General features: G+C 45.4%; 1 protein-coding gene across 6 annotated transcripts in view; it reads right to left on the bottom strand.

Moving 5' to 3' along the window:
• Window positions 1–15640, bottom strand: part of Grm8 (glutamate metabotropic receptor 8) — an 808292-nt gene extending 792652 nt beyond the window's left edge. For 2 of the 6 annotated variants that reach the window (XM_028856453.2, XM_028856451.2), the window contains exons 1-2: window positions 15065–15640; window positions 4427–5237 (exon numbers count right to left, since the gene is read on the bottom strand). In XM_028856453.2, the coding sequence (XP_028712286.1) occupies window positions 4427–4936 (510 nt within the window). In that variant the 5' untranslated portion in view covers window positions 4937–5237; window positions 15065–15640. Of the gene's footprint in view, window positions 1–4426; window positions 5238–13123; window positions 13535–13948; window positions 14347–14401; window positions 14719–15064 lie in introns of those variants that run through there. The other 4 variants (XM_028856454.2, XM_028856452.2, XM_028856456.2 and 1 more) reach the window with 3 other exon arrangements.
• Between the last annotated feature and the right edge of the window lie 288 nt (window positions 15641–15928).

Raw genomic sequence — 15928 nt, 5'->3', positions numbered from 1 at the left:
GTGTGACACCACTGCCAGTACCATTGTCAGTCAGGGCCCATCTGACTCCTCTGAAAAGGGGGCGCTCTTTCTCAAGCAGAGATGCTTCAAAACTGAAGGACTGTGTGAAGGAGTCTCACTTTCCACTTCTCTCTGTTTATTTGATATCAAATAGGATTTACATGAAATGTTATCTCCTGCATGTTATTCAGTATGCTCACTTATCCATCCATCCTACCTGGGTGAGCCTGAACATGGCAGATTTTCCTTTCATTGTTCACAGCTAATAAAACCCATTGTGTGCTCACAAGACGCATGTCTTTAGCAGTTGGTACAACTGAGTCTCTTGGAGAAAAATAGGTCTCATTGTAAGGTAGACAAAGACTTGCAGGAGAATAAGAGAATTCTCTGTATTTCATTGACTTAACATAAAGATCAATTTTAGTCATTTATAACTAGCACAAATCCACATGGGGAGAAATTATCTAGCCCACACACAAATGATTTCTACTAACATTTCATTTGATTGCTTTGGAAGGACACACCACAGGCTATCTAAGGGCTATTTTTCAAGAATGGAAAATTAACAATCCAGGTAAAGTTAACTAGCCAAACCAGACAGAGAGAAATTGCATCTGACACTGTCCTCTTGTAAGCCATGTGTCTTTGTTGGCATTAATGTGAGTTACTCCAGTGTCAATGTGTCACCTTTAACCTAGAAAACTCAATCATTACTCAAAGTAAGACATATGGTTAATGTTTTGAGAAGTTGATTTCCTCCCGTTCTAAGATGAAGATGGGAAATATTTTAGAGAACAGCTTTTTATAAACGTAAAAAATTTCATCTCTGGGCATCTTAGTTAGAGTTTTCAAAAGACACCTGATTTTGAAACATTTTTTAAGTCCCTGGCTTCATTGAGTTTTCTAAGGTTCAGAATCCCAGACACAGCACTTTTACCTTTGAAATCAAAGGAACTCTGCTACTTCAGAATTACACATTATCCCAATTGATACTACTGTTATCTAAGTCATTAACTTGCTATGCAAGTCACCTAGACAACCACTCTGCCTGATATCAGTGTGTGTGTGTGTGTGTGTGTGTGTGTGTGTGTGTGTGTGTGTGGTGCATAGTAATGCTTCTATAAAGTTCAATGCATTAAAATCTGACTCTGTGGCTTTCAAGCTCAGCTCCACTCCCAACACATCTGAGGGATGTTGAGTCACATCCTCTCCTCTCTTGGTGGAAACAGTCCCCAGAGGAGAGCAAGTAATTCTACTTACTCACAAGCCATGCAGTTTGAAAAGCTTCCTTGAAGGTGAGTAGAAAAGTGGCAGAAGCTGTATCTCCCTAGGACAGAAGACCCTTCCTCTGATGGAGCTTCAGAGATTGTGGGCATTTCCTATTTCCAGAAACTCCCTGCTCCAACTCCCTGTCTAGCGTGTCTCTAAGTTAAGGGGCTGATATTTCTCATTTGCCTCAGAGTTTTGATACGAGAAACAAAGATAGAACAACACTGCTTCCCTCAAGAACCAAGGGGAGGTAAGTGCGACACATGGATTTCTGGGCATCCTTTTGAATTCTATGGGTCATGTGCTGTCCTGCAGGGACTACAAACTGTCCAAAGTTCACTCCTAAAACTTACTTTCATTTGTCATTCAATCTCATCATAGTATTGCCCTAAGAAAATTAATATTTTTCAAAGTGGAACTATATCTCAATCTCTGGTGCAATAATTTGTTAATCATTCCTTTGATAACTATTATAATATTTCAAGTCTGTCCTAGCATATGGGTGTAAGCAGAAGTCATCCACATTAAAGAGGGCCATTTTCTTCCCCATGAACAGCCATCATTATCTCCTAATTACAATCACTGTGAAGTGCAAGCTCAAGGTTGCACATCCATCATGCAAGTAAATGGAGACAACACGATGAGAAGTTGAAATGATTTGGTTTGCATTCTTGCACTTCAGGTTCAGCTGGAAGATAGGAGGAGCATCTACCTACACCCTGTGCTGACTGACTTTTGAATGAGATCAGTTTTTCAAATCTAGTAATGTGATTAAGACATTAGTTAAGTGTTTCTCTGTGCCAGTGTGCTGATGGTGGTAGTGTCATTTATCACTGTCACTGCCCTCTTCTGGCTAAAAGTGACCTCATCCCCACATGTCCATCAAGAGGTAGACAAGGGACCCGTAGGTGTGCAGGCCAGTGTCTGGAGTGGCCACGGAGCATTGACTGTGTTCAAAGGACCGAGAGTATTTCCCTCCATCAAATAAAATTCCTCTCCAAGTATCCAAAAATAGCAACAGAATTGTCTAATGAGGGAAGAACCCAGCAGAGACAAGCCAGGCCCAGTTTTATAAAACAAAAGCCCCCTCGTGCCTTCAGATGGCTTGAAATGTCCCTTAGCAGCCTAGGAAACAAAGAGTACAACCAGGTACTGGCAGCACATGTTGCCTGTATTTTCTCACTGAAGAAACCCAACAACCTAATATAGAATTATTATTAACATTGTCTTATAGATAAGTTCATTCTGTGACCAAATAAATAAATAAATAAATGACCTTTGACCATCTCAGGTAAGTACCTTATCTCTTTTGCCCATTCTTCAAATTCTTGTGTGTTTTTGGATGGTAACCAGACCACAGAAGAAAGCAATGTATAAAGGTAACTATGGGGTGATAGGAATAGTAATTAATATACACAGAGAAGTTCCCAGAAGAGAGAAAATCATCATGAACTTTTCCCTCATCTCTAATAATGCGTTCGTCAAGAAACATTTTAGAACAAGTGAGGAGGGAGGTTGAATGGGAAAAAGTTCAAGGGCTTGGGAAATAGCTGGTCTGAACCCTAACCATGAGCAGAAAACACCATGAGGAGTAGATCAGAAGTCCCAAGAAGAACCCTAGATCCTGTAGGTGGGAGGATCCTGGAGGAGTTCCAGTTTTGTGTCTTGCCTCTGGGAGAGGAGGTTGTCATCCCTAGAGGCACTATTTACAACTGCCTAGCTTCTCTTGGATGTTTCCTGAGATGGAGAATGAGAGACCTTTGGCTTCCAGTTCTCATTTCAAGTCCTCTCACTGCCAGGAGACTCCTCTAATATCTTGCTAAAGTGTCTCCCATGCTCCCTAGGGTCTTTTTGTTTCCCTTCAGAATGCCTTAGACACAGGGCTTCTATGAGACACAAAGAACAGCCTCCTCCTTTGAGGCAATGCCATCAATCTGGAAACAGCCATTAAACTACCGCTTAGCATTCTCATCCCTTAATGAAGGAGATTCATACAGAGGCTGTGAAGTCTCTTGGGGAATGTTACAGAGAGGATTCCAATATGAAACACAGACCAAACTAGACCGGCCCCTAAGATATCTTCCCAAAGCAGAAAGCCTTTGATTCAATCCTTTTCATCCTTTTTTTGTGAAGTTTTCCACCGCTCTGTTCAATTTTGTCGTTCTCTCTGTCATCAGCCCAACTTTAAATCTGATATACATAGGAAAAGTTTTTTCTAATATAAAATAAAGTCTCATTAATTCAGGTTCAGTTGGAAAAGTCAAATCCCAATGAGTAAGAAATCAGAGTAAAAAGTATTTTCAATTTAAAAAATCATGTCTATTTCAAAAGACTACATAATGGATATTAATAAATAAAATGAGAAAGTTAATAAAAATGGTGAGTTATAATAGTTTTATTTTTATGGTACTTTTTACTTCCAAAGTTTTTTCACATATATTATTTTATATTGGAAATTTTAGTCAATATTATAAAGAAAGTGTACCGATAATAGATCATCAAACCTAAGTCAAAATGTCTTGATTGCTTCCTACTAAATTTGAACTATTAACTCAATAAGAATTATATGTAATTATTTCCAGTCAGCATCACAGTATTCTGAATTAATGAGGTTCTGCTCTATTCAAGTTATAATAAGCCTGACAACTTTATGGCCATCTTATCTCCTAGAGTGTCACTACCATCTACATATTAGTAATAAATACTGTTTCTTCATACAGAATTTTTTTGTCATAACAGAGCATCCCACCTTGAAGAAGTTTCACCAAGTAAATTATCTCACACATACCTCTAGTAGAGAGGAAGTGTTCTGTATGATAAATGTGCTAAGGGTTTATGAGTCTCTAAAGATGCTTGATTTGACTTAAAGTGAGCCTCCCTGGGGAGGTTATCCCAAGACAGCAAGGACAAACACTTCACAGAACTTACTCGAATTCTCTTTGGGAAAACACAGTCAGGATTGGTCCATTTGATCATAACTAAAGGAACTAAAGTGATACAGGTAGAAACCCAGCACAAAATGCCCCATTTGAGGACCCCAGTGACACGGAGTGTCTCCTGGCGTCTGCATCTCCGCTTTCTTCTTTAAACCCACATTTTGAGTCACAAAGATTCCTGATTCTCTCACAATGGTTGAAAAGGCAATGTCTTTACCTACCTTAAAAAGTCTTAAAATGTTAGCCACCATGATGGACACGGAGCTTGCTGCAGCACCTATGACACCAGAAATCTTGTCGGGCTTAGTAAATATGGGTGGATCTCCATTAGCACACTTCACGTCAGACGCATCTTTCTCTATCAATGCCTGCACGAAGGTTAGTGACTGCTCCAAAGCATAGGTGTCCCTGGAGCAGGTGTCAAGGATCCGGACACCCAGAGTGATATTGGAGAGGAGATCGGGGTCCTTGTTAATCTGGTCGATTGCATAAAGCATGGCCTCTAGTCTGTGGATCCCCTTCTCCTTCTTCAGCTCCCCACAAGGTACCCCTCTCTCTCCTTTTGCATGAACAGGAAAAAGACCCCCCAAAATGATGTCCCCATCCACCCGGATGGAATGGGCATACTCCTGGCTGTGAGTTCTTTGCATCATTGTGAGGATCCAGTAGAACTTGGCAGTCAAGAGGAAGAAACAAGGGCAAGAGGCTGAGCGCTTTCCCTCGCATACCATTTTCTCCACAGGTGGTATTGCAATCAGTGACCTGAAGTTTATTCTTGCCACAGAAGAAGGGGGACCACCTGAAGCTGCACCTGTTGGAGTCTACCATCAGGGCCCATGGGGGAAGGCTCCGGGGGTTTCAGCAAGTTTTCTTGATTTGAACGTCACAGTGAATTTCCAACAGACCTTCGGTTCAAGTTTATTTCCACATAAAGCCAGCTTGCAAATAAATTAGAATAACATCTGAGGTTGTGATGTTGGGATGAGGTCAACAATTCATGTCCTTGAATTCAGCCCTGTAGCAGAATTACTCCTGGGGAGAAAGGAAAAGGGGGAAATTCAGTTCAATGAGGCTGTATTTTTTATATACTTAAGCCCTGTCTGCTCCAACTTTTTTATTTCCCCTATTCGATAAGAACTAACTCTTTTTGGTCCCCTGTGATTCTGAACACCTGGCTGCACGACATCTAAGCAGGGAGATTGATGACATGTTTAGAGCAAGAGGAACAGAAAAGTATCAGCAGCTAGCTCACTTCTTTCAAACCAGAACATATTTTTATTTATCATTTTATTTCAATAAGTCCTATTTCTAGAAAGGTAAAATTCCTGTGATCGGTGGCATTGTTTGTCAAATTTGCTTTACCTTTTACAGCTACATAAATTTCACATTTAAATCTTGTCCACAAGATAATGAAAGGTTATTTTCTGTGATGTGTTCAACAAGCCAGTCATCTGTTAATGAATTTTTCTTTTTTAGTATCCCAGATTTCCCAGTGGGAAACAGTGACTATTCCATCACAGAAAAGAAAGGAGGAAAGAAGAGGGAAGGGAGAAAAAGAGAGACAAGCTGCCAAAAGGTCTGAAAATACCTTCTAGCTTGCAGAAATATTTAGCAGAGAACATCCGCTACCTCATAGCAACTATCCTATTGTTCTCTGGCAATAAAACAAAGACTTGAAAATTAAACACATAGGGAGGGTTATGTGTGAAGATCTTCCTGTTACCATTGTCAGAGTTCCCAATTAATTTGTCAGGGTGGAAGCCATGGGCACGCTTGCAGTTCTGAAGTAAACGCGCCTTGATCCGAGAATCACTAGGAACACATCGGAGCTGCAGATCAGTTGGAAAGCTTCTTAATTTTGTCTAACTCAGTGGGGAAAACAGTCATTTCATCAAGACTAGAAATAACCTAGAGTGAAAGTGTCTATGGGAAAATCGAGAGGAAATCTCATTCTGGGGCCTTTGTCCTTAAAGAATTCCACAAGACCCTTACAGAACAATTCTGAAGGAAGTTTAACTGGAAACGAGAACTGACTTAGCGAAGGGAATCTGAGATTTGAAATGTTCCTGTAATGAAGAGCATGAGCAGCAACAATATCTCCTGGCAGGATGTTTAATCTAATGTTCACTTCTAACCTATTTCCACTTGAATCTGAAATCTGGACCATTTCCCTTCACCCCAGCCAACCCACATCTGCTTGTATTTCCCATTCACTCCTTCAAGTTCCAGTTCATAAAATTCTCTTTCCATCTTCTTTGTCCTAGGGGGAAAAAAAAAAAAGGATGGTGCCTCCCCAGGGGACAACTGAACATATGCCCAAGCGCCTTCAGAGAAAGTTACACTGTTTTTCACTTCCAGGTTTGAAAAGAGGCTCTTAGCCGACCACTGTGCTGGCTTCCGGCGTGTGTGCTGGGAGCCCCAGCCAAGTGCTGGCCCTTCTGCTGAGATGTTTCCAGGCTGCTCACACAAAAATGTCCCTTGCCTCCTGGCATGTGCTGTACCTTGATTCCCTCTGCACTGCCCTAGACATGTAGTCCTTTTACGATTTCCTCACCACCCAATTCACCTGGCAGCTGCTTCCCATCGGAGTTCATAACAGCCTGACCTGAAGTAGTCCACAAAAGGAAGCCCACCTGAGTTTCTGGATGAACATGGATATGCAATTAATTACTGGTGAGTACAATTAGGACTCTGTCTTACAGTCTCACAGGGAAGACTAGTCGCATCATGGTAAAATGTCATTAACGCTGACCACTAATTTAGAGTTTGAGACCAAGTCCACACTGGCTGAACCTAGTATAAATGGGCAAATGAAGAAGAAATTTCAATGGTTCTGCCCCTCCTCAACCAGCAGCAACACTCAGGAGAGCAGCCCTGCATCTCACATGGGCAGCACAGTAGAGCCAACCATGTTGGTGGAGGTGTGGGTGAGCCAGCCCTGATGTCCTGAGCATGGGAGAGCTGTCCCCATGACTCATCTGTCATGTGGCAGCATGGGAGGGGGAGAGATGCCCCCTCCCCCACCCATCAATGCCTCAGGCAAGTGGAAGAGCTGGCCCTAAGGTCATAAGAGCAGGAGAACTGTCTCAGCTCCTTATCAGCTGCAGCACCCACACCTCACCTGGGCAACACAGCAGAGCTGGGGCCCTGAAGGTGCAGGTGTGGGAGAACTGACCCCACCCCTTGCTGGAGAGCTCACCCAGGGAGGGGAGAGCTGGTGAGCTGACCAACCCTACAATGACCCAGGCCCAGAACCAGAGTTATGTGTTGGCCCACCCCAACATCCACCCCATCTGTGATCTACTGGAGCACAGGGGCAGGGGGTGTCGGGGATGATGTCAGTCTTGTAGACCCAAGTCTCCACAACACAGGGCAGCAACAGGATGTCCAGAAAGAGTCCCAGTGAGGACTCAATGGTATAGCAGACACCAGGGGCCTCAAACCAGACCAATGATTCTCTTTGATAAAGGTCCACATGTAAAAATATATGAATAAAGGAGTTTACTGTGTGACTCACTGTGCCACATGGAGCTTCCATGATCAGATTTTCCCCTTCTTCCCTCCCGCCCCCCTTTTTTCTCTTACATTTTATTTTGTTTTATGGGAGGGGTGAGAGATGGGTGGGAATAGCAGGCATGATGTGAAAGACACAAAGAATAAATAAAAAGAAAGTTAAAAAAAGAAGAAGAAATTTCAAGGGTAGGCCCGTACTCCAAAGCCTGTCTTCATTGAGCCAAACCACCGCAAACACCCTTACACGCCTAAGAGGACAAACAGTTTTCACCTACAAAGATGCACTTCATCAGCTGCTCACATTTCCACATCTACTCGTGAGGCACTAAGTTAGTTCCACTTGCTGGTATACTCCTAAAAATTAATTTCTTTTCAAATTATTGGTATTTGCCATAATGTGTAGTCTCTTCAGCATCCCATAACTCTGTTCAGAGCTCTAATTTAAAGAAAGGTTGGGGTATGGAAAGCAATAAGGTGGGAACCATTTGGGTTAGCAGACAAAGACTGAAATGGAAAGTGGGGGGCGGGGTTTCCACTTGGGTTATGGATTATTGGACAGCTTGTTAGACTTTTGCTGGAGTTTCCTCCTCTGCAGCATGAAATTCGTTGCAGGCAAGCTCTCTAACCCTTGGTTTTCTTGTCTGTAAGTGGGGAGAGCACCTGCCAATGGGCGCACACTGCAAAACTGCATCTGGCCCAGGGTACGTGCTCTGGAAACAGGCATCAGTCTGGTCTGTCGTTCTTTTTAAGCGGAAAGCAAAGCAACTTTTTGACTACTCGCCCAGTTGGTGAAGTGTTTACTGAATTCTGCTCACTGCTTGAAACATAAAAATCAGAGCTATGTATAAAATATTTAAATATTGCAGTTGTTTCAGAGACTGATACATTGCCATAAAAATCACAGACCTGATAGGTTTCTCAGTTTCTCTTTTAAATTCTAAGGACAAATAATGTGTGAAAGACTAAATAACTACAAAGTTTATGTTTCACGGCATAATCTTATACTGCTTAATCCAGCTCTCCTAGAATTTTGGTGGACTTTAATCCAAACAGTGATGGAATCAATATTTTTAAAGAAATAATGACCTTTCTGAGCTACAGATCCATACAGCTTTTCTTCATGTGATGTGTTTGATTTGAAGTAAAATAGCTTTCCCCCCAAGCTGACCATAGTCTCGTCTTGGTTGAAACCCTTCCTGCTCCAGTAGACTTTTTCAAGAAGGTGAGAGTCCTGTTCTCTGGCACAGGACTGAGGCCAGCAAGCTGCTGACACACCATGGTGGCTAACACTCAGGGAGCTTAACCATGCACTCTTCCATCTCACCTTTCTTTCTCTGTCCCCTCTAAGTGCTGTGCCACTGACCCTGACTGTCCTACAGACCTGGATGTCTTTACAAGAAATTCCCTGGCTGGATGATAGGCTTGTGATACAGGCCCACATTTTATTTTCTATGTGTGTTCCCAATGTCAAAGTCTCCAAGAACATAACTGTATCTCAAAGGATTTCCAAATGCTGCTTATTATTAACTCTGTTTAAGTGAGGGAGAAAAAAACTCAGATAAAACAAGTTCAGCCCTAAGCCCATATGTAGTAAACAGCAACACCCCCAAAATCATCAGATCCCCAAGGTGGGCGCTGTTCTTTGAGACAGCCCCAGCAGTGCAGAGCCTGGCTGTGACGGTATAATGAGGGTGAGGACCCCGCCACTCCATGGAAATCTTTTATAATTGTGTATATTTTCCAATGGTTAGCTCAAGAAACAATGTGCAAATTAGAAAGGGACAGCTGTGGGACATTTCCAGAAGGGATATTTCTGAACCCCTCAAAGGGTCAGGAAATACCTGAACTTCCAAACTTCAGATCTGGTTTCCTGGCCAGCTGCTGCCAATGGGACAAGACCACCCACACAAAGAGGGTCTATCAAGATCACCCCTCATGCCTTCCATGAGTGTGTAGCACTGACAGAGTAAGATTCTTGTGTAAAAAATAGCATTAGCCAAGAAATAAAAAGCATTTCTTACAAAAGCAGCAGTCCAATCCTAGATCTGTCTGGCTCTCTAACACAAAGGGCTATCCTGGGGAAGTACTATATCTGTTCAGCTCTCTAACACAAAGGGCTATCCTGGGGAAGCACTGTCATCAGCTCCTAAGGCTGCAAACCCAGGCATTTCCCACACTTGCAGCTCTTGAGATTGTTTGTAAATACATCATATTTTGTCTATGTCCCAGACTGCTGCCTGTGTGGATTCTTAGTGGAGACAGAGTGAGTCCTCCCCTGGCAACAGAAGCCTGGAATTGGGTCTTTGACTGACAGTCACTAGCTGGAGACATTGAGCAGGTCACCTCATCTCATTGTGTTCCCACTTGCTAGTCTGTGAAATGGTGCTGTGACCGACCAGCTCTAAGGTGTCTTCCAGCTTCCTCTTCTAAGACTGTGTTACTCAGTAATAAGGGACTATGGGATTGCACTCAAACAGGAGTGCAAGGCTTTGTCAACTGAGTACAATAACTGGTTTTGTTTGCAAGCAGGTAACCCCCACCCACCCCCAATCAGTGAGAGAAGATTCTAAAAGCTCATTTATACAAGCAGGGAAGACATGAAGAAAATCGGGTCCAGAAGACTCTCAACTACTAAAAAGATAAATTAGACTGTGGTTATTTGCATAACAAAAGAATTCACCACAGGTTTCCTTTAAATACCTAAACCCCATGCATTTAAAAAACAATCTGATTTAGTAGAATTCAATTTACATCCTTCTTTGTAGATAACACAGCCATTGGATAAAAAGAGCACATTTATAGTATGTATCAGATTAGAGGAGGGGAAGAGCATGAAACCGGCTTCCTGAATGCTGACAGTGGAACCATCACACACAGTCTCATTTCCTCCTAAAATTCACCTAGAAGGTTGGCATCACAGCCCCCATCTGGATGTGAGAACCTGATAGCAGACAGGTGTTGTGGCTGTCTGGAGGCTCAGGCCAGAGTTCACATGCAGGACTATAGTTACATTCTGTCCACCACTACCTCCAAAGCCTCTGGGCATGAGACTCTGACCAAACTGTGCAAGGTGTTAGTAGGATGCCTGGGATCCTAGGAGAGCCTGAGTCTAGTCTTTGGGTAAGTTACTTAGTTAGCCTGCTTGTTTGTTTGTTTGTTTGTTTGTTTGTTTTTCCTAAAGTGTGAACTGATTTCTGCCCCCCTGCTGAATTATGACATCAAAAATCATAATGTACATTAAGGGACTTGTTGAACTGTCAAGTGATATAAGAGTGCACAGGGGTAGTATTGGTGTAATAACCAGTCCCAGTACTAAAATATTTTACTCATAGATCATACTTGGAGCTGAGGGAAACACTTTCCCATGACCAGCATGGAGGGTCAGACCTTAGCAACAGGCATGTAGCCAAGAATCAACTTTAGAAAGTCCATACCAAAAAGGAGATCTCAGAGGAAAACTGGAAGGCACGAGGGGAAGTTCTTAGAACTACAATATCTGACCTGAAGGCCACAGATATCCAAAGCACCCAAAGGGCCATTCTTAAAATACAAGACATCCTTCTTCAGTGAGAACAGGAAAACTTTTTTAGTAGTGAGCAAAATATAACACTTTTAGTACTAAAGTGTACAAAGTACTAAAAGTATTACAAAATATAACACTATTAGCACTGGAAAACCCAGCCAGCAGATTTGCATCTGAATGCATTACCTTGTCAGGAAAAGTAGGAAATTGACAATACATGTGTTCAATAACTGCTATATAATCCTCTGGGGCTTTCTCTACATCTTCCCACTTCTCTTTATCTGTTCCCTGCCCCTTTACAGAGTAGGCTCCTACTGCCCAACAGACTGATGTGTCCTGTGGTCAAGGACCTCAAAACTATGTTTCTTTTGGCCTTGGTTCTCCCGGGGGAGTAAGTACATTCATCTGCAGGTGTCAAGACCTGATGGGGCCCAGATAAGACAACTCTCTGCTCAAGGTCCTCCCAGTCAGTGGATGAGTCTGCTCCAACTTGCCAAAGTACCAAGAAGAACTTAAAATCAGAGAAAACGTAAGTGGACAAGTGGACGGGAAGGGGAGAAAGAGAGGGTAGGAGAAAGGGAGGGAGGGAGGGGGTAAGGAGAAGGAAGGAAAGAGAAAGGAAAAGAAGATGGAAGGGAGGGAAGAAGGGAGGGAGGGAGGAGGGAGGGAGGGAGGGAGGGAGGAGGGAGGGAGGGAGGGAGGGAGGGAAACCTAAATTCCTAACAGTAAAGAAAAGCTCCCTTGAAATGGAAATAAAAATATGATACAACTGACTGCCAGGCTCACAACCTCTCCTCTTACAACATGAACTAAGCACTCCTGCTAGGCAAATCTAGTATGAGAGTCTGGTAACACCCAGGTTCTGTCCTGAAAACAGAAACCATTTCCTGGACCTTTCAAAGCCAGCCTATTCAACAGGCACTGGGATATGGTCAGATTTTTGCTGTGGTTCTAAGCAAAAGATAAATCCATGTAGCGTCTTGGTCTAAGATACTGAGACAGAGCAATGGCACTCTGACTAAAGCAGGGTCCTCTTGATGTTCCCCACTGGGAGAAGACAGTGGGATAAAAACTTAGAAGGAAAAATATCATTGCACAAGCATGTGTGTGCAGTATTCAGTGCGCCATGCCCTAAAGACAATGGAACATTCTTATACAAAGATTGGTGCTTGATACTGCCAACGTGAATGTCAGCTGGGCTGTTTGCTGCATAAATATCAATTAAATAAGCCCAGAAGCAGCTTCAACCTGCCCAGCCAAGTCTGAAAAGAGCACATCACTCCAGACCTCTAACTTTCTTCTGCACTCCTTCAGTTCAGCTCATCTAGGCTCATCCTTTTCCTTCCTTCTTTTCCATCTGAATGGTTAGAACTATTCAATCAGCCACAACTTGCAATGGGTGGCAGGGGTGGGAGTGGGGGCGCACTAGCCAGAGCTAGCCAGCACAAACCAAATAGAATGAATTGAGCCTACAAGACAGCATTCAACTGTGTTCTCAGCATCTTCTGAGAAAATGTCTCCTAGAAAGCTTCCCCTCCTAAATTGTTTCCACATGCCTTATTGAAGAGCAGATATTCTCTTTATCTCGGGTGTAGTACAACCTGTAGTTGACTCTGAGATAGGAAAATTGCATTAGAAAAGCATTTCTCTGGTGAATGGGACTCTTTTCAAAATTATCAAGCCATATATTTGCAAGACCCGGAGAATGCATTTCGTACAGCTGATTGTCTCCTATCGAGATCTTTCAAGACACTATTCACAAGCAAGTGACCAAGATAAACTCGAGTGGTTCCTGTAGCCATTTGCAATTATTGACAAACAGTTTCATAACGGAAAATGAAAATTACAGTCAAGTGCAATAAGCTGTTTATCCAAGATCTACCTGCTGGTGGCTCTTTCTCTCTTTTCATTTTTCTTTCAAGCAAAACACAAGCTATCTTCGGAATGCATTTGTCATGATAGTAATTTTTCTTGCAAATACCTCCACCGCAAACCCTGTCTTCAGTTCTTCCAGTGGTAAGATTAATGGCCAAGATCCTAGTGTATTCTCAGATGTTCACGAGATTCCCACACTGTCGGGTCTATGGGAAAAGATCACTCCCCAATTGACAAATAAGGTATTCCCTCCAGGGGTGGAACTCCCAGGGGGTGTGGGGGGTGGTCTTCTGCAATTCACACACCACCACTATCCTGAGCACACAGACATCCTTTGAAGACTGGCTCCCCAATTTAGGCTAGAAGCAATTCCTCAGGGAAGCTCGGAGGTGCCTTCTTGCGCAACGGGTGACTCGCACGCGCCTCTGCATTTCATTTGCACCAAAGAAGCGTGTCAGACAACGGGGGTGGGGGGTACTGGTGGGGATATGATTCTGTTATATTTTTCACCAACTGTATGAACCTCAAGGGACCTAGGAGCCCTTTGAGTAGATGGGCTCACTCCGGCCTCGCGGCTGAGAGGTCTCCATCTAAATCTCACCCCACCCGGGGTCCGCTCCTCCCCGCCGCATTTTCCTTTTCCTTCCCAGTTCCTTAGACAGTATAATCCCAACGCACAGTAGAGTGTAGGGCCGCGGGGAAAGACCTGGTTACTCTAGCTTTTCCCAGGCACCCCGGCACCGCCCCAGTCCTCGCCACCAACACCCCCGCGCGCCCTAGGCTCCAGTCTCCTGAGCGCACCGGTCCGAGAGCGCCTCCGCCCCCGCCACACCTGCCGGCTGCAGACGCCCATACCCCTCTCTGGTCCGCCAGATACGGGGCCACTCTGACCGTAGGTGCTGCCAAGGAGCTGCAGGGAGCGTCTGCCTTGGCTTCGGAAACTCTAGATCCTGGAATCTAGATTCCCCCCACCCCCAACAGGACTCGGAACTCCAGCGTTTTCCCCAGAGCTGGGGGGAGGGGCAAGGAAATCCCAACCTCGCGGAGCTAACTTGGGGACCACAAACTCAAGGCAGAGTGTGTGCGCTACACAGGGGTTGCAGGTCTCGAGGACCCCCTACATCATCAGGCTTTTCCTGCGACACCCCCCCCCCACACACTCTTCCCCAGATCCTTGTTACACATCCATCTAGCTGGAGCTCAGGAAGGCGGGGGTTACCCCAACTCATCCCGGAAGCCGCTAACTTCGGAAATCCTTCGATTTAGATTCGCATAACCAATGTACCTGGGCATCTCGGCCGGGCAAGTCCAGATTCCGTCAGGGCAGGTCCAGGAGGTCACTCAGGCCAAGCAATCTCAGTCAGAGCGATTTAAAACCCTGCCGCCGCACGCCCGGTTAGAGCATCCAAGGAGCGCCGGCCCACTCCCATCACCCTTCAGTCTCCCATTCACCGTCTAAACTTTCGGGGGATCACATCTCTAAGTCTTGGGAAATTCAAGCTAAGCTCCCTCTATTCCACACCTCTTCACTGGAATGTAATCATGGGAAGACAAGAGGGGTGGCCGCCTTGTTATTTGCAACGTAAAATCAACAGACACCCAATCAAGCTCCAATGCCCGGCCAGCCCCTCGCCCCCTGGTGCCCACTCCCCCTCTCTCCCCATCCGCGTTTCTCCGCCCGCCAATTTTTTTTCCCAGACTCTGGTGTGCAAAGCCATCTACTTATGCCCAGAAAAAGCAGATCATTAAAGTAATCAGAGAAGAAAACATACACCTGGCTGTCAGCTGCATGGCTTGGGGAGAGAAAATGGAAATGGCAATAAAATCGGGGGGTTCTAGTTTTGCAGCCAGCTTGGGGCTGGGGGAGAGTTGAAAGGTGGGGGCTTTTCTGGCGTGCTTCAGCACTTGCTTTCTTCTTCCGTGCCTGCTGTTCAGCAGAGAGTCTTACCCTGCTCCCCGCAGAGGGCGAGGTGAGGAAGCCCGCTGGGGGCCCGCATCTCCAAGTCAGCGCCGCCGCCGCCGCCTTCGCCACCGCGCCAGGCGAGCACCGCGGCCGCACTTGTGGCTGATCTCCGGGCTGAGGGGGTTGAGCTGGCCGAGCCACCCGCGAGTCTCTTCCATGTGAATAACAAATACTCCCACCGGCGGCCGCGATTGGTCTGCGCCCTGCGCCTCGCGATCCTCCTCCCGCGGCCATTCACCCCACGCGGCGCGTGGATCCGCGCTCGGGATCGCGCCCGGGATCGCCAATCGCTTCGCGCCAACCAGTCACCCCGGAAAGAGGGAGGAGGATCCCCGAGGGGCAGAGGCCCCGGCGTGGGTAGTGACGGGGACGCCCCAGTGGCAGGACCCCTTCGGCGCTCAAGTCGGAATCAACTCGGGGACCAGGAATAACAGAGTTCTGGTTTTTGTTCTTATTGTTGCTGGTGTTGTTTAAATATCACCCCCACCTGCCCCGCCCCGGACAAAGAAGGCAGGGTTCGAAGATAGGGAAAGACGGGGTGGCTGGAAGAGAACCGCGGCAGCGGCCCAGTGAGCTCGAGACCCACGCGGAAAAGCGCTGCTCGATGCAGACCTGAAGCGGGGGGGGGGGGGGCGGGGGGGGGAGACGGCTCTGGCGAACCCGGGACCCCTTCCCTCCCAATGAGCATAGCTCCGAGTAGGGTGACCATGACAGATGACAAGTGTCCTGACACTTGCTTTCTTTTCAGTGATGTTCAAAGTAGTTCCCGCAAGCCGCGCACTTCCATGCAAAGTTTGCCTCCTGCTAGCGGCTGTCTGGTCCTCTGTACAGCCCAGTGGCTTGGACACC

Source organism: Peromyscus leucopus, chromosome 3, assembly GCF_004664715.2.
Source record: "Peromyscus leucopus breed LL Stock chromosome 3, UCI_PerLeu_2.1, whole genome shotgun sequence".
NCBI classification, from domain to species: domain Eukaryota; kingdom Metazoa; phylum Chordata; class Mammalia; order Rodentia; family Cricetidae; genus Peromyscus; species Peromyscus leucopus.
This window is presented reverse-complemented; position numbering and strand designations above follow the sequence as displayed.